The 19113-nt window shown below is 37.0% G+C and overlaps 1 protein-coding gene across 1 annotated transcript in view; it reads left to right on the plus strand.

Annotated features, from left to right (window-relative positions):
- Positions 1 to 18232, plus strand: part of HIBADH (3-hydroxyisobutyrate dehydrogenase) — a 108418-nt gene extending 90186 nt beyond the window's left edge. The window contains exons 5-8 of the mRNA XM_072783662.1: positions 2852 to 2985; positions 5036 to 5112; positions 12547 to 12703; positions 17285 to 18232. Of these exons, the coding sequence (XP_072639763.1) occupies positions 2852 to 2985; positions 5036 to 5112; positions 12547 to 12703; positions 17285 to 17443 (527 nt within the window). The 3' untranslated portion in view covers positions 17444 to 18232. The remainder of the gene's footprint in view (positions 1 to 2851; positions 2986 to 5035; positions 5113 to 12546; positions 12704 to 17284) is intronic.
- The last annotated feature ends 881 nt before the right edge of the window (positions 18233 to 19113 follow it).

Genomic DNA, 19113 nt, shown 5'->3' on the forward strand with positions numbered 1-19113 from the left:
AATGTTGTAGGAGCTTATAGTATAATGGAGCAACCAGGATAAGAAAATCAAATATTTTAATAAGGTGTTGTAAATGCTGTAATAGAATGAAGTACAGGATATATTTTGATTTTATATATGTACAATTACTAAGATGTAAGGTTAAAATAAATACTTCTCCCAATATTCTAGCAACTGCACGAGTGTGCAGTCTGTTTTCCTGTTTTGGGAAGTGGACTTGAATTAAAAAGACATGGCAGGGCATCCCCGGTGGCGCAGCGGTTTAGCACCGCCTGCAGCCCGGGGTGTGATCCTGGGGTCCCAGGATTGAGTCCCACGTCAGGCTCCCTGCATGGAGCCTGCTTCTCCCTCTGCCTGTGTCTCTGCCTCTCTCTCTCTCTCTCTCTCTCTCTCTCTCTCTGAATAAATAAATAAATAAATAAATAAATAAATCTTAAAAAAACCTTTAAAAAAAGACGTGGCAATATAATAAATTTATTGTTTATTATTGATAGACATCAAAGTCTCTATAGTGTCTGCTAAAATCCATGGAATGTCTTATACAACTTTAGAGTTCCTCCTTCTTGGATATTATTTCCTAAGCTCAAAATGGTTACATTTATTTTAGGATTACTCAGGTCTTAATTTTGCTTTTGGAATGAGACTAAGCTTCATAGTGTCACATACTTAGAGGAATATATATGGAAAGACAGGATTTGGTCCCAAGGAATGCCAAATCTTTAGAATTACCCAATGTAGCCAGACCTTTACACTGGAGTGTGGGTTATGAAAAAAAGCCACCACATTGAGAGGAGAGTGGAAATACCACAGACCTCTGAATTAAAAGATGACTTATTCTTTCTTTTGTGATCTTCTCTTGCTTAAGTAACTTATTTCTTCTTTTTGAAATAATGTGTTTGAACAAGTGAGAAAGTACACCTGTCAAAAGATTAACCAGCTGAGAACCATTGTCAGCATTAATTTTCCTTTAATAAATGACTCTCTAAAGCTATTTAGCAATCTGTAATCTAGATACAAAGCTATTGACCTATGATGGATAGTGCTGGATTTGTTTGTAAGCTTTGACTTAAATCGTCTACTTAATTTTCCTAGGTCAGATCAACAGGATTAGGAATAAGGATGGTTATGTGGTTTGAATAAAAATGGTTATAGAAATTGAGCAAAATAATTGTAAAACAATAATGGTCTACCATCTTGGTGAAGTAAATTAGAAACTAACAAAGTGACAGTCACTTAAAGTTCAACATTATCAGACCGTTCAAAGGACACAGACCAGTTAATTTTCTTTTTGTTTTTTGTTTTCAGACCAGCTAATTAAAAGCATTTATTATAATTGGGTTTTTGTATATGATCATTTCCAAAGTGTATCTGAAAACATTGTGAAATAATGTAATTTAACCTTATGTGTGAGCATCTGAGGCTTTCATAACACATGGGCACTCCCTCTTCCACAATTATTTGGCTAACATAATGCTGATCTCTTTTGCTTTTAATAATTAGTTTAAAATAGCATGAACTGTAAAATGGAAAAGGCTACTTGATTTGGCAATAGCAAAATATTCACTATTTCAGTGAAATAGAGATCTCTTTACCTGTGCTTTTTATATGTATAAACTACGTGTATTTCATTGAATAAATTAAATTAAAAAGTAGGCCATTACTTGCAGTTGTCTGTTCTAATGGCCAGGTTTGATACATAGTATAGACAATTACGATTTCTTTATTCCTAGCTGTACTATAAAGTATAAGGGCAAAATTGTCCTAATATAGCTCTTCCACATACTTTCCTAGTTTTGATCAACAAAACCTAACTTGAAAATTATGAATTAAAATTTCTCTAATATTAAGAGCAGCAATAATGCTCTTGGTTTTAGATGAATGAAGCTTCCCTTCCTTTTTTAGGACAAGTCTAGGACATATTTTGTGTGATAACCATTTCAGTCAATGAATATGCATCAGACCTTTGTTAAGAGCTATGAACGAGTAGCCAAACCAAAGCTCATTTCTTCTTCCTGCTCATACATCACTAAGAATGAATTGCCCAAAAAGTATATAGCAGGAGGGAAAATAAAAATAAAATAATATTGGAAAGTGTACATCAGAATAATCAGTCTACTTAAGCAACTATTTTCTTTACCTTAGAAAAGACTCTTACCATCTGAAATACCATTTGCATATACTTGTCTGTGGGAAAGAGAGCCAGGTCTTCCTCTTTGTAGATCTCATCTGCAGATAGTATGTGGAGAGCAAGCAAAAGGGCCACAGACCCACAAATCCAAACTCAGGCAGCAGATCCCTCTCCTTGGCTGTTCTCATACTGGTCAGGGCCACAAGTTATCTTTGCATATACTTTCTATTACTGAATAGGTTTCTTAGAATAATGGATGCACATGAATCATAAAATACACATTTCAGATTCCTTTACCTCTCATGCCATGATTGTGTCAGATATTTGAAAAGAATTGAGAATAAGAATTTGAATCTGTATGTTTTTTGGTTTATGATTAAGTTCCACAATACTTGATTTTTAAAATATTCTAGGAGAGGGGCACCTGGGTGGCTCAGTCTGTAAGCATGTGACTCTTGATCTTGGGGTCATGAGATCAATCCCCATGTTGAGCATAAAACTTACTTAAAGAAATACACACAAGCACACACACACACACACACACACACACACACACACATTCCAGAAGAGATGTAGAGTATCTTATACATTCCTAACATAAATATAGTTTGGAGGCAAGATGTTTTTCATTTGTTTGGGGGATTTTCTCTAATTTTACTATCTACTTAAACACTTGAAGAAATGTATCCTTTTGTTCTATCCCTTTACCCCAAAACCATTCAGGTGTGGGAGCTGCTCGGTCTGGGAACCTCACATTTATGGTGGGAGGAGTCGAAGATGAATTTGCTGCTGCCCAGGAGTTGCTGGGGTGCATGGGCTCCAATGTGGTGTATTGTGGAGCTGTTGGGACCGGGCAGGTAACATTTTCACATTAATGACCTGACTTGATGATATAAAATTGGCTAATGTTCATTTCTCTTTCCTGACCACATTCTTATTTCTTATTTCTCCCTACTCTGTTCTATCTATGGATTCTTTGTTTGCTTGGAGTTTGTTTTGTTTTGTTTTCTTGAGAGAGAGAGAACCCAGGGGCAGCAGACAGAGGCAGAGGGAGATGGAGAAAAAGAAGCCCAAGCAGGCTCCATGCCCAGTGTAGAGCCCAACACAGGGCCCATCACAGGGCCCAGTCCCACAACCTTGAGACCATGACTTGAACTAAAATCAAGAGTCAGATGCTTAACCGACTGAGCCACCCAGGTGCTCCTTTGTTTGCTCAGATTTTCTTAAATTAATTTGGAATAAATTAGTCTTCTATTATTCCTATTGTAATTAAGCAGACATCAGCCAATTAACTTACTTTAAAAGATATTAAAAGTTCCATCATTCAGATTCTAATATATCATCCTAGTCCCCATTGAAACCATTCTTAAAATTGCTTCCATGTGAAGTGCTCATGGTGTCTGGGTGGCTGTTATCCTCTATCTAATTACTAGCTATAACTGTTTGTAATATAGTCAGGAAGAAGTGACCTATATACCGTAATCTTTTTCTTGAAAAGCAAATAATTTTCATTTAGAAATATATCAATTCTCTAATCAGATAGAGGTGAATGACAGCAGTGAACTGTGAAATCAAACTAGTTGTCCCGTTCCCACCAATACACGTACTCTCACTAGATCTCCCCTCTCAATCCCCTCTCAATCTTCAGTCCTGGTTGCTGCCACCCTCTTTATCTTATTCAAGACTTTGGAATTATCTCAGATACACCTATTGTCTCCATTCTCTTGTCCAGTCTCCAGGTTCTATTGATTTTTGCTTCAGTGTCTCTCATTGTTGACAGTTTTCTCCATTCCTCACATAACCTGGTCCAATCTCTCATTATCTCATATTTTGTGCACTGCTCAGAAGCCCTGGATGCCAACTTTACCACTCTACCAAAAACTGTAACCAAAGCCAACTCCATTAAGATGTTTATATCATCATAGACATCCCCATTCTGAAACTGAGTAGATGCCTATTTTCATGTCAAATTTTAACTCTCCACTCTAGCTAGCTTTCATAGCTCTCAGTCTTAACTATCAAATTTCTCACCATTCCTTAAAACATATGTACATGAGTCAGTTTTCTTACTGTTCTCGGGAACATCCCATGTTCTGATATATTTAATCCCTCTTATATATTTACCTTTTTCTTTCTTCTCTTCCTTTCTCTCTCTTGCTTATTTAAATTCCTGCCAGGCCTTCTAAGAAATGGGTTTCAGATTCTATTTCCTCTCTGCTCCTGCCCTCAGTGATCTTATAGCCATACAATTTTCCAAATTTTGTTTGTTTGTTGCCTTTATCTTCAGTGTATTACTCCATTGCCCAAATTAGGATGTAAGCCTCATTCCATAAAGAGCAGTTGTGCTAGGGGATTTAGTACAACATGATGACTAGAGCTAACACTGCCACATGATATATATGGAACGTATCAAGAGAGTAAATCCTAAGAGGTTTCATCACAAGGAAAAAAATATATATGTACATGTAGTTTTTATATCTGTATGAGATGGTGGATGTTAACTAAACTTATGGTAACCACTGCATGCTATGTGTAAGTCAAATCATTATGCTGTACAACCTAAATGTATACAGTGCTGTATGTCAACTCTATTTGAATGAAACTGGAAAAAAAAAAAAAAGGCAGTCATACCACATAGACCAGTATTTCTTCTAGACTGAGCCCACAGGAAGAGCTTAGTCACCACTATGAGATTCTTACCCAGTGGAGGAGTCTGCTCCCAGATAGCCTGGTAGGCTCGGAAGGAGGCATGTGGCACCATGTTCCTTTCCCCATTTGAGAGAATCAACAGCTAAATGCTCTTGCTTTTAGGAAAAAAAAAAACTTGTGGGGTTGAGTAAAAAACAACTTCCTGTGAGCTACAACTTGAAAATAAAGATATTTAATATGTACTCCATTTATTTTCAGGCTGCAAAGATCTGCAACAACATGCTGTTAGCCATTAGTATGATTGGAACTGCTGAAGCTATGAATCTTGGAATCAGGTTTGTTGAATATATATTTTTCATGTACTAACAATTTTTATGAGCTTTCCTATTTGATTTTCTGATGTCGAAAAAAATGTTCATGAGAGATAAATGAGTTATCCAGGAACATTTTGAAAGTACTTCATTATTGAACTGTAATAGATTTTGCTTATTTGATGACCAATAGGACTCCAGAGAGCATGGTAGTCTTTGCCATAGCCATAAAATGTATTTGTGCTATATATTCGAAGTTACATTATCCCTTTTTTATGGGAGCACCATTGCTTTTCTTGTATTGAAATGCAAGAAACACTTTTACTATAAAAATTTAAACGTACTTCAGCAGTGTAGGACAAATTTGTATAAAACACTGTTTTAATGTATGGTGAATTCAGGTATTATGCTACCACATGACCGGTTTTATGTATCTACTTTAAATATAGTCTCCAAAATCTACACTAAAAGGGCTCTTGGTTGTTTAGTCTTGGGATAAACTGAATGGCATTCATAAAGCTGCAACTCACGCGCGTAATTCTTTTATTTTAACTTGCTTACGTTTTTGTTACTTTACATTAAGGATATATCTTTCCATTAAAATAAAATGGCATTCATACTTTGCTTAAAATGATGCAGGAATTTTGTTTCTCCTATGATGATCATCATCCTTTAGAATGCTTAAGGTTAATGTCTTAATTTTAGCCTTTAATCTTTTGGGTTAGGAATGTTACATATGATTAATCACCTAATTAATTTTTTGAATGTTTTGTATATCATAATAATAAATATACATTTCTTACTTTAGAAAATGCTTAATTAGCAAGATGCTTTACTCAGGTGTTTTCTTCACACTTCCCCAAACTGCTTACCAGATATTTCACAAGTCAGAGTAGTGTTTCATATCACAGCTTTTGATAAAAGCAATAAAAAAGAGCCAAAGTGCTTGAGATATTTTTTAAAACACAGTAATGGATTCACATTTCCTCTTAATTACCATATCAAGATGCTGTTGTTTATTGAATTGCCCTTGTCTCAGATGTTAAACTATCTTGACCTATTAAGTTGTCATGTTGTAATTGAGATAAAAGAGGAATTTGCTTTGCATCAGTGCTAATTGGTTTATCAATATCCTGTACCATTTACATTTTAAAATTGAATGTCTGTAAGATGGTAAGGCATATCTGTACAAAGCCTTAATAAAACTGGTAGGATACAGGAAGTTGTTCAGAGTGGTATGTCTGTATTGTAGCCAGTTTTAGGCTATGGGTCACTTACTCAAATGAAAAACTTGTTACTAGTAACTCGTTTTCATGTCCATCCTCCAGACTAATTTCATGGAAGAGGAAGATGTAAATTTCTGGAACCAAAATTAATTGGTGTTGACAATAGGATTGGAGTATTACTATGCATATGCATCCTTAGAATTTTAGTTTCATTCTTCTGGATATAAATGAATTATCTAATAAAAAAGCCAAAGTGTAGATAACCTGGGCTATGCTCTACTGAAATTTCCTTCTTTATCTTTGTCAGTTTGTTTTTTATTCTTGCTTCTTACTCGAGCATCACTGGGTCAGGGTTTTCCTTAGGAATAGTGATGCATTCTCTGGCCTTGCTCAGATAATTTCCTTATCAAAACTCTTATTAGATAATCACTTGCTATCCTAAAATGAACTTTTTGTATGGTTAGTGCTTATAGAAGTCTAACTCCAAACACCAGCTAATCAAGAATAGCATGAAAGTCATTTGAATCAAATAAATTGTATATAAAATGAAATATATACATTGGCAACTACAGTGAGTTTATTATCAAAGAGAAGATGAAAAGTGATCAAATTTCTTTTTTTTTTTTTTGCAAACACACGAGGGTTTATTTACAAGCTCGAGCTTGGGTCCAAGTATACCCGACACTGCGGAGCAGGGACTTGGACCCCGAGACTAAGATAAAATTTCAAATAGAGATGTTAAAAGCAAAAGCAACAGATAGGTTTCCTTTATTATTGGTTTTGATCCAATATGATAAAAACAGGGCTTAGAAAGATGAAACTTTAAATGTTTAATTTTTCTGAAACTGTACATACATTGGTTACCAATACATATATATGTATATTACTATATCTATCTAATATTCACATGTATTATATATAAAGAATGGACACAAATTAGGAACTCCCTAGTTTTACTTAACTGTTATATTAACTTATAAGTTTCTGGTGCCTTGGATTATACTAATGAATTGCTTATTTTCATAACATTAGGATTTTATCAGTTTATCTTACAAAGATTCTCAGTGGTTTGAAAGTCCTAAAAATGATTGCTTTTGCTATTGTCTTTTCTCCATGGTTTACAGACATGGTTTAAAATGACAGGATTGTTCTCTAATAGAGTATAGAGAGTGGCCACGATTTATTGAGCTTTGCAAGGTGAAAGAGAAAATTGGCATCAGCAAGCATAAATTCCCAAGTAGTAAATTCCCACAAAGTAGTACGGCATCAAAGTGGCTCAGCCACATTTATATTCTGTTCACTCTGAAGTGAAATTTTTTTAGAGCATTAGTGTCAACATTTACAAATTGAGTCACCTAGTCCTATGAAGTGATCATTTCTGATTAATTTCATCCTCATAAGTCAGTATTTTTTCTAGAAAACTGTTTCCCATATTAAAAAAAAATAGAATAAAACCTTACAGTTTAAAACCCTTAGTGACCCTACGATCTTTTACAGTAAATTTTTATGGGTGTTAGTGAAATTTTAAAATGCTGTAAGAAAAGTAAAGCATAAAAAATATGGGTATACAACATATTTTGAGATTCTTTTTTATTATATCTTTTACCTTCTAATTGGGTTCTAATTAGGACTTAGAACATAGTTTTATGGCACCGAAGGTACCCTGCTTAGGTTAGAGAAGTTTTATTCCTGTACATCACAAAGGAACAATGTTGATCATGGAAGTTTTGTTGTGTTGTTTTTATTTTTGCTCTGCCAGGAATTGACTTTTTTCCCTTTTTTTTTTTTTTCTTTCAATATTGGTGGTATAACCTGTCACTTGCATTACCAGCCTGGTCCCACGCCCTTGTAGCAACAACCATGTCTTCCACCTTAAAAGAAACTTAAAACTGTTGAAGTTCTGGAAGGCTGTTCAAGATGAGAACTTTCCCATAAGCATAATTTTAGTTTCTTGGCTACTGCCCTTAGGACAGTGTTATATTTTCATTTTGTGATGACCTGAAGCCTCTTAGCTGTATACCTTAATACATATACAATAATTAACAAGTGGCAAACGGTTTATAATAAAAGTTTGATCAAATTTTTTTAGTAAACTGATAAGACACCATCATATTGGATTATTGACTGTTAAGTTCACTACCCACATGACCCAATGAGATTCAGGAGGTGGGATTTTGGGTGTCTGTCAATGCCTATATCCTAGCTCTGCCACAGACTTAAGCTTTTCTCATCTATAAAATGACAAAAAGAATAATATCTATTTACAGGACTGTTGCTAAAATTAAATGAGCTAAAACATGTGAATCTTTTAAACCAGTTCTGGCACATTGTAGGTGCTCAACATGGTAGTTATTGATGTGATTGACGGTGCCTGTGGTTAGTATTTGAATTGAGTTCTCCTTTTTTTTTTTTTTTTTTTTTAAGATTGTATTTATTTATTTAACAGAGCACAAACAGGCGGAGCATCAGGCCGAGGGAGAGGGAGAAGCAGGCTCCCCACTGAGCAGGGAGCCTGATGTGGGGCTCCATCCTAGGACCCTATCCCAGGATCCTGGGATCATTACCTGAGCCAAAGGCAGACGCTTAACTGACTGAGCCACCAAGGTGCTCCTGAGCTGTACTTTTAAATAGTTTCTTCATAACACTTCTCACCAGCTGGCATGTCTATTTATGTGTTTGTTTATTGCCTGTCTCCCCCGCCTAGAATGCAAGCTCCATGAAAGCGGTTGGCTTTATCTCCTCATTGATGTATCTTAAGAACATACCTAGCATGGAGTAGGTACTCAGTGAAGATTTGTAAGGGGAAAGGGGGAGGGAGGCACTTCTCCTGACTCAGGTAAAACTTACCTGTGTGTATGTGTCTTAACTGGCCCATTCCTGGAGGCCAGACACAGCCTCTTCTTAGCTTCCTTACATATGTCTCCTTGGCTCCAAGCACAGCACCTGCACATGGCAGATCTGTGTAAACATTGATGAATAAGTGAATGATTGATTAAAACTGACATAGTCTTAAGTGTTTCATTTCCAGATCTGTTTCTGTGATATAAACATTTCAGTTTAGTGACATAATTTGCTTTGTTCTTACATAAAACTAGACAATATAGAATCTTCTAGAGAATATAAGGTGAACAGACCTTTTTGGTCCTTAAAAGCCTTGGTTACAGTGAAGGCAAACATTTGGATTCTCTTTTAATTTTTTTTTACAGTATATGCATCATTTTTACTTCTCTCAAAAGTTCATTTAAAATTATTGTGATTTAAAGGTGAGTAGATTTGACACAGTGATGTTTATTTGAGTTGCATTATATATGCGGTCAGAGCAATGAATTCATTCTCTGTTTATATCAGAGAACATTCCAGCAATTGTAAAGCCACATGCATGCACGCGCACACTCTCGAACCACATCCAGTGGCAAGTTATTATGGGGACTGACAGACTGTCATCCTTTTGATGGCTTGAGCTGTATATCTCCTGAACAGCAATGGGGCTCTTATGCAGAAAGTATCATATGTTCCCAGCCAATTTACAGGGAAACAGCAATAACATTTTATCATGGTTGAGAGCCCAGTAGCTGCTTCCTATTAAACTTGCCCTTTCAGATACCTGTCTTGGATTAATTTGTTGATTTCAAATGGAAACTCAGTCTTCTCCAGTGAAGCATGACGTTCTAGGATAGACTCTCTGAATGACAATTACTGTGTATTCTAGCTGGTTTCAGACCATTACAAGCCTTAGGCACAGTGGAAGACAGAAGACTTCAGTAACTGATTTTAATATTATGTCTAATTTTAACTGTCAGTTATATATGTGCCAGTGAAAGAATCCTCAGAAAGATGAAATGCAAAACACTTCTAACTTGCTCTTTTTAATGATACACTTTGCTGTAGGGTGGGGAGTCAGGGGAGAAAAAGCGGAGAGGGAGTAGCCATCTCCTAAAGGGGAGTCAGCACAGTGGGGAAGCATCAGATTTGAAAGTGAGCATGTAACAACTGCCACCTGGCTTTTTTGCGTGCCCCTCGGGATGCTTCTAAATAGTAATATGTTCACCAAACAGGGTTCCATAAATCAGTGCCAGTATTTTTCCTCGAACACTCAAGAGAAATGAAATGTAGGGTTTTACAAAGGATAATGAGCTTTGCTCACCATTTTGGTGAGTACTAGAGACAGAGTATGAATTGCTTTAGCAGTAAAGACTATTGTGAGTACTGTTGAGTATAACCAGGTAGATTATGAAGAGAGGAGTATCTCTGCTGTTTTAAATGTGATGGGCCATTTTAAAAGAAAACCTAAATTCAGAAACACCTTAATTATATTTCAAATGAAAGGGAAGAGCCGGGATCCCTGGGTGGCTTGGGATCCCTGGTAGCTTGCAGTTTAGCACCTGCCTTTGGCCTAGGGTGCTATCCTGGAGTCCCAGGATCGAGTCCCACGTCAGGCTCCCGGCATGGAGCCTGCTTCTCCCTCTGCCGGTGTCTCTGCCTCTCTCTCTCTACGTCTATCATGAATAAATAAACATAATCTTTAAAAAAAAAAAAAGGGAAGAGCCATGTTTTGGGGTCTTAAAAATATTCCCTACTCATGGAACACATTAGACATAGACATTCTTGAACAGTTGTGCTTAGAGAATATATATGCAGTTACAGCAGACTACTTGTTAATTTATTTGTGATTTTACTTTTCATATTATTCCCTATGCACATTGGCTTTATCTTTTCCCAAGTCATCTACTATAACAGCATACTGATAGCTTCATTTTATTTAAAAAGGGAAAGCATCAATAGCAAACTATACCTGTAATAAACTTGGATTTTTATAAAGGAATGAATGAACTGTTGGGTTCTTTCTGGCAGTCCACCATTGAATGGAATGTGTGACAGCTGATTTAGAGTGAATCTTCTGTTATAATCCTTAAGAAAACCCCGTTATAACATGGTCTCTACCATACGAATTCACATATATGGCACGCCATATATATCCTTTGAACCACAGCTACTTCTCGAAGCCTGATTATAAAACAGTTGTATTATGTGCTAAGTCCAAACATATCCTGGCTGTCGGCCCTACCTGCCCCTTGTTCTAGCATTGGAAAAATGTTGTACTGGTCATGATACTCACATTGGGAAATAAACAGACCTAGGTTTCAAACACAGGAGGTAAACAAGAACTTAGGCATGCCAAAATGCACAATTTGTTACACATTTACATGTGTCTCTTTTCCATCTTTTTTTTTTTTTTAATTCTGAAAGAGATTGGTTCTAAGAGAAAGCAGAAAGCTTTTATGACAATTGTTTGATAATGGCTCTTTGTATGAAAGAAACCAATAAATTGCTGGGTAGAAAGTTTTATTTGAAACTTGATACAGTGATACTTAGCAAAACGGTGCTTCCCAAACTGCATTAAGATACTCAGAATCAAAGTATCACAGCATTTTGATTCTCCTTTTTTTCGGAGTCCATATTGAACAGCCGTTGATGCCATCAGCTCAGTGATAGAACAAATGATGTTTCCGCTTGGGCAAGCTTTGTTTTATCAGGATCAGTAACCTTATCAGCAGTTGACCCAGAACTATAATGCATGTCTCTGAATAGATAGCATATGTCACAGCTCTGTGCAGACTTGCTTCATAAGCAAGATCATCTAATGAAGATTTAATAAATAAGGAAAAGTTTGCAGCAAGAAATGTCTTCTTTTATAATGATAACTTCTCTTAAGCTCATTTTACTGCTCATGGCTCATCTCTTGCATTCATTCTCATAAAAGCTAAACGAATAAACATACATATAAATGCAGGCACATGGACGCCCATGATGCATAGTTCATGTGTCAGTGTTTCTTTCTGAAATATATCATTTGTGAACAAAGAATGTAGAATTTAGATTATCATATTGGTTTAAGGTTCTTATGTGACACATAAATGCAATAATATCCGAAAGACTAGAAAACCCATGTGTGAGATAAATCAACACTTTGGCAATTGTGTGGTATTTGTTAAAAGTAGGATAGTACAGAAGGTTTTCTCTCAGCATGGAACTTGCTGGTTCCAAAATGTTTAATCATTAGCTTTTAATGCGATGTAATTTAAGATTGGGTTCTTTGCTCTCATCAATCTGCTTTGATTTTTGAAGACACATAATAAATGGAGAAAGAAGATGGAGCATCCTCATATGTAAGTAAGTCACGCATGACTTGTACATTTTGACATTTGACACTTCCTTCTTTGACCTTTGACAGGTTAGGGCTTGACCCAAAACTGTTGGCGAAAATCCTAAATATGAGCTCAGGACGGTGTTGGTCCAGTGACACTTACAATCCCGTACCTGGGGTGATGGATGGAGTTCCATCAGCTAATAACTATCAGGGTGGATTTGGAGCAACGCTCATGGCTAAGGTATAGTAAATGCTGACACTACCCGAGAGAGGGAAAAAAATGTTTAATGGTCCAACCACCCCCCCCCGTTCTAACAAAGCATAGGTCTATCCTAGAAGGCAAGATTACTAAAATAATGATTCACTTACTCACTCGAAATGAGTTAAAACTTAGCTTGGATAAAAATCCTTATCTTGTTCATTTAGATTCCTGCCCTTTTAGATGAGAAGAATAGCTGGGAGTTTTATTTTGTGCTCGGGTTTGTTTGTAATAGGAGATGGCAAAATTTTGTGATTCATCAGAAATTTTCATTGATTCACCAAATCCTTAGAATGGACACAGTAAGAATTTTCTGACAATACATTGACGTTAGATACACCCATCACAATAGAAGAGAGGATCTTTTTCAGGATACTAGATTTCTAAATACATCTTCCTGCTTTAGAAATGTGTGTATTAGGAATGTGTAAAGTCATCTGAAAAGCAAATTGTTGGCCTCCTCCTATTTGTGATCTCCACTTTAGAAAATACATTTTAAAGGAATAGACTTTCAGATTTCTGCATAAAGCTATTTCCCACCCCACCCTGCTCCCATAATTGACACCACCCCCCACCCCCGCCCCTTTACAAAAGTAATAAAGCACATGCCTGGACACCATATTTAGTTTACTTTTCTTCATTCTCCATCACATTCTGTCCATTCTATTTCTAAATGTGCCTTGAATTCATGCAGTCGCCTCCTCTGCCACTGCGAGTACCTTGGCTAAGCCTCCTTTAGGTATGCCACATCAGCCCCTTACTGGTCTCCTTGCCTTTCATATTCCTCTCCGGTTCATTTTCTACATCTTGGGAAAGAGCAGGCTCCCTGAGATGTAAAAACCCGAGTGGGCCTTTTCTCCTTCTAAGTCTCTTTCATGGTTTCCAATCCCTTGTTGATTAAAGTCCATCTCTGCAAGTTGTCCTACAAAGCCCTCCATTTAGCCTTTGCTTGTCCTACGATCTTGTTTCTGCCCTCCCAGCTCCTGTCTTGGCTTCAGCCATACTGAACTCATTTTTGCCTGTTGTCTCTCACTTGCAAACCTCCAGGCTGACTGTTCCTCTGCTTGCACCGTGTTTCCTTGCCTCCTCTGTCCCAGCTTCTGTTGCATTTCCTGGCGTGTCATCAGCACACTTTATTTATTGGCTAGGGCAGTGTTTGAAACTATGTTTGTTATTTTGCAGTTTGATTTCTCCTCATGTTTCATTTAAGAAAATACTTTTATGCCAATCTGTATCCTGTATTTCTGTTTGCATATCCTCCATACAGACTTTTGTAATTGTGTTGTGTAGCCTGTTGTTAGAAACAGGAAGTAGTTCCTTAAGTGTATTGTTTTCATCGAAACTGCAGGTGATTTATTAGGGCACATGGAAGAATGGAAAAAATCACATTTATGCTCAGTTTCTATTCTGTATCCATATGAAGTGTATGCTCAGTTTCTATTCTGTATCCATATGAAGTGGGTTGTGAGCCATTGGGTTATTCCGTTTCTGTAATACTGCTAATGGTTCCAACAGAGCAAACAGCCAACAAGTAGAGTGAAATAAAAATAGGAGGCTTCTAATCAAAAGGGTCAGATGAATTTGTCTGGCCTCCTGGTCTTCTGCAGTACTGTCTTTGTCTGGGGACTCTGCCCTAGCTGTCCTCCACTCTGTGGCACACCTGCACTTTTGCCATTTGCTTAAGTGTCCCTGCCCACCAAGAATCCACCACCGTTAAAGTGCTTCCTTTAAAATAACTTTCTTGATAATAAATGGTAGCGTTTTCTACTAACAGCACGAGGCAAGGCAGGAGTAAAACATATGGATATTTCTATTCTCCTTTACCCCCATTTCCTCTATGAAATGCAGTTGTGATTTCCCTTATAAAGAGGAAGACTTATTAATTTCGTTTGGAATGAGAGTACTTAGGAACTTAAAAAAAAATCTTTTGTTACTTTAGATTGCTGTTAACAGAAACCATAGCTAATTAGATTGGCATAGAGAAATTGACGGAGGTTAAAGAAATCCCCATCGATGCTACATTGATTAAAGCAGCCATATCTGGTCGGGAAGATCAAGGCTTTGCTTTTTAAGAGACATTTTGCTCAACTGCCATTGAGTTTTATTGTGCTAGGGGATATGATGTTAGTGTGTCATTGAAGTAGAGGCTTGTACATTTATTTCTAGGTCTTAACATCGTAAAATTCTAGCATGTTATGTATGTATAATCAGAACAGTCAGTATGAAAACTAGATCATTCTGCTGAACTCTCCAAGCTAGATGTCTGTCTGTGACAGACCACTACAGGACAACATATGGAAAAATCACAATGACTCTTGGTATTCCCCCAATATACCCATTTCCTTGTAAAACATAACAACTTGGTCTTCCATTAACTTGTTGAAAACTTACTGCAATTGTTATATTTTTTCCTGAACTACCCACTTAGCTCATGAATTCATAAATATTTGATTAGTGAAGTGGAAAATCTGTTTATTTTAAATTATATATTATAAGCTTCAAAGGATGCCTTCTTTTTCTAACATTTCAAGATAGACATGCCTCAAATACCCACCATTTGCTTCAACGTGGATGGAACTGGAGGGTATTATGCTGAGTGAAGTAAATCAGTCGGAGAAGGACAAACATTATATGTTCTCCCAGACTTTTAGAGACTGACTAATCACTTTTCTCTTTTTCGAATGGCCATCCTTTAAGGTAGCAGGCACCAAAGCTATTTTACTGTTCCTGTATTTGGTTTTGTTAGATTTTATCTGGGATATATACTTGAGCATTTGAAAAACCTCTAGACTTTTCTTCCCGATAGGATTGTGTTCTCTTCAGTATGTTATGTTTAACTGTGAGTTCTTCTGTTCTAGTTAACTAAGTTAAAAGTTGAATGCAGTCTATGTACGTGTTTCTTCCCTATCATTTGAAAATAAGCGCATCTTGCAGATACGCTGCAGAATGATGTCAACAAGAAAGGTCTGTCTGGGTATAAGCAGTAGTGCAGCTGCATATTTGTTAACCGTGTGGGTAACAACTAAACTCCCTTTTTTTATTTCTAGGAATCTGTAAAAGAATTTAAGGTTAAGCAGTTTTTTCAACTCTGTTGTCTACATGTGAAAATTATACAAATAAGCACAAAATAATGTTTGCACCTATACCATCATACATATTCAAGAGACTTATTTTTTCTTTGAGTAATTTTTTCCTTTAGTGGATGGTATCAATAACTGCTCCATTATCAACAATATTCCTCAGAGAGTAGAAATATTTCTCGTCTGGCATGTTGCTTTCCCTTTTTGTTGTTGGCTGACTTTTCCATTGGTTGGGGGAGTGATGATTTAAGGGTAAGAGGAAGATCTAGTTGGTTTTGCCACTAGTTTGCAGCTCTTATAAAATCACAAATAAAAGGAAATGTGGGGAATATTTCAATTATCCAAGCTTTCATTGTCTTCCATCAACCCCAGATATTTCAGGTTTGGACAAGATTCCATTTTTATGGTAGTGGATATTCATTAGCTACAGCTTAACTATAAAAGATTTATAATGTTAACTTTTATCTATTTTTAAATAGCCATAAGTTTTCTGAAACTCTCAGAATGAAGCATTAGCTTGGTAAGATATTAAAGGGTTGTCATGAAGGTAGATGTCTCGTTGCATTTAAAATCCCAAACTCCTTACCTAATGTATCTGCTGTGTTTTACCTATATCCATCTTAGACTCATTTCCCTCTCCAGCCCCCTTGGTTCACTCTCATTCAGCTGCATTGGCCTGCTTGCTATTTCTTGAATATTCAAGCCATGTCCCCCCACACGGCCTTTATCTTGCTGTCCCATCTACCTGAAACTCTCCTTCCTCTACTCTCCAAAGAACTCACTACTCCCTAACATTCAGATTGTTAGGTCAAGTGTCTTCACCTCAGAGTGGTCTTCCCTAAACATTTCGTCTAGCAGAACTCGCTTCCTTCTACCCGACCCTTGTCCACCACTTACCAACCCCTGCTTTATCTTTCTTCATAGTGCTAGTCATTGTCTGAAGTTTGAGTATTTGTTCTGTTGTCCATCTTCCCCAAGCTTCGTGAGAACAGTGACTTAGTCTCATCATGCCGGTATCACCAGCACTTGGAACAGTGCCCAGCATACAGCAGTTGTTAAATATTTGTTGAATAAAAGATTGAATGGATAATCAGTAATTCCATGATGGGGTTTGTCTTAGGCTTACAGACTTTTGCAGATTGGAAAAAGCATTTCCCTGTATGATCTCATCTGTATAGTAACCCCTGTCCAAAGTCAAAACAAAACAAAACAGGTCTGGGTTGAAGAGTGGAGAGGGCACTCGGAAATTAAGGTTTCTGTCTGGAGCAGTTTTGCAGCTATATGAAAATATATATAACTTATATATAAAAAATATATATTTTATATATAAAAATATATATAACTTACCACAGTGTTCCTAAGTATCTTGTTTTTTCAGACTCCATTTCTCCTTCTTTGAAACCAAAGTATTAGGAGCCACAGTTCCAAAGTGAGCCTTAACTATTGATCTCATTATGTTCCCTCCTGCCCTTGACCAATTTAGGATCTGGGGTTAGCACAAGACTCTGCCACCAGCACGAAGAGCCCAATCCTTCTGGGTAGTCAAGCCCATCAGATCTACAGGATGATGTGTGCAAAGGGTTACTCAAAGAAAGACTTCTCGTCAGTCTTCCAGTTTCTACGAGAGGAAGAGACCTTCTGAGTTTGCCCTTTGGCCGTGGACACTGTTGGAAACTAAACTTTCTGGAGCCTCTGTATAGCTCACTCCACAAGTAAATGGGTTTAATCAAAGGTCACCTGTCTGCTTTTGATTGTCTAGGTCCCAGTAAACCCTAGGATTTTTCACCCATTTTTAACTGCTTATTCTTTTCATCTATTTAGCAAACGTGTTATCTGAATTTTTTTTTTTCCTGTAAGCCACTGATGGTCTCTGCTAACTAGCTGATTAACCTTTTTCAGAAGTTTGATCCCTGAGCACCTTCAACTAAATCGTAGCATACTTCAATCAGGATATTATTTACTCCACTTTACAGATAAAGCCAAGTATTTTTTCAGCAGGATGAAACCTATCTGAAAGAAAAGAAATTGGTGTCAGGGAAAGAGGTAGAAAAAGGGGAAGTATAATGAATTACTACCTGTGTCCCTCAGGAAGTTAGTCTGGTTAACCAAGTGGTGGTATTCTTGCAGTACTGAGGTTACTGATTTTCCAGGAAGTTGATAAAGCCAGAGAACTCTTTGCTGCATGTATTATAATTTGGACTCTGTTACATTATCTTAGTGTGTCCTTGTTACAACTCCCAATACTCAGCAAACTTGTTTTTTATATTTTTGCTTCCTTATACATTCTTACTACATATTTTTTGACTTCAAAAGAATGACATCTTTAGAACTGTTTCAGAGCCAATGATGATATTTGCTTTAGATAATTATTATGTTATTCTAAATATAACCGTATTATTTTGAATTCAAATAAATTTCTATGCTGATAATACTTTCTTGGAGTTTTTGTGTCTTCCCAGTCATTTGGTGAACAACTAAGTGGTCTGACAAGCTAGTGTTACAGACTGATGGGGAAAGGTGGAAGAAAAGGAAGGAAGGGAGGGGAGGTCAAAAGAACAGAGTCTGGAGTCTCCTTTGGGCAGTGGCAAGCCAGCATCCTGCTGGGCTCTGTTTGAATCCTTAATGGGTATTCATTTGAATATTTTCTAAATTGTGGGTGCATGGGAATTCAGCCTGCATTAAATGGATTATCCCCCAGTGTTGAGTGCATTTGCCACTTTCCCTACCACAGCATTTAGGAATATTCCTGATGATAGACCTAGACACCAAATTTGGCAGAAGTACTACTATTTCCATCATATTCCTGGTGATAAAAAAAAAAAAAAAAAAAAAAAAATCCCAGGGCAGCCCTGGTGGCTCAGCAGTTTAACACCGCCTTCAGCCTGGGGCCTGATACTGGAGACCTGGGATTGAGTCCCACATGGACTCCCTGCACGGAGCCTGCTTCTCCCTCTGCCTGTGTCTCTGCCTCTCTCTCTCCCTCTGTGTCTCTCATGAATAAATAGATAAAGTCTTGAAAAAAAAAAAAAAGATTAAAAAAAAATCCCAGGCACTATTATAAGTGCTGGCGCTATGGTGATGAACAGAACAAAATGAGCCCCCAGTGGGGGCTGGGACCAGAATGTTAATGATGGACAAAGCAAGAAATTTCAGATTTGAACATAAGAGATAGATCCACTAACTGATAGGGTGAGAGAGAAAGGAGGAGTCAAGATAGAATCCAAGGTTGGTGGGGAAAATGGAAAAAAGGAGTTACCATTTACTCTGGGGAGGATGTGGGAAGTTTAGGAGAAAAACCTCTGTAACTTAGGT

Source organism: Canis lupus, chromosome 18, assembly GCF_048164855.1.
Source record: "Canis lupus baileyi chromosome 18, mCanLup2.hap1, whole genome shotgun sequence".
NCBI lineage: Eukaryota > Metazoa > Chordata > Mammalia > Carnivora > Canidae > Canis > Canis lupus.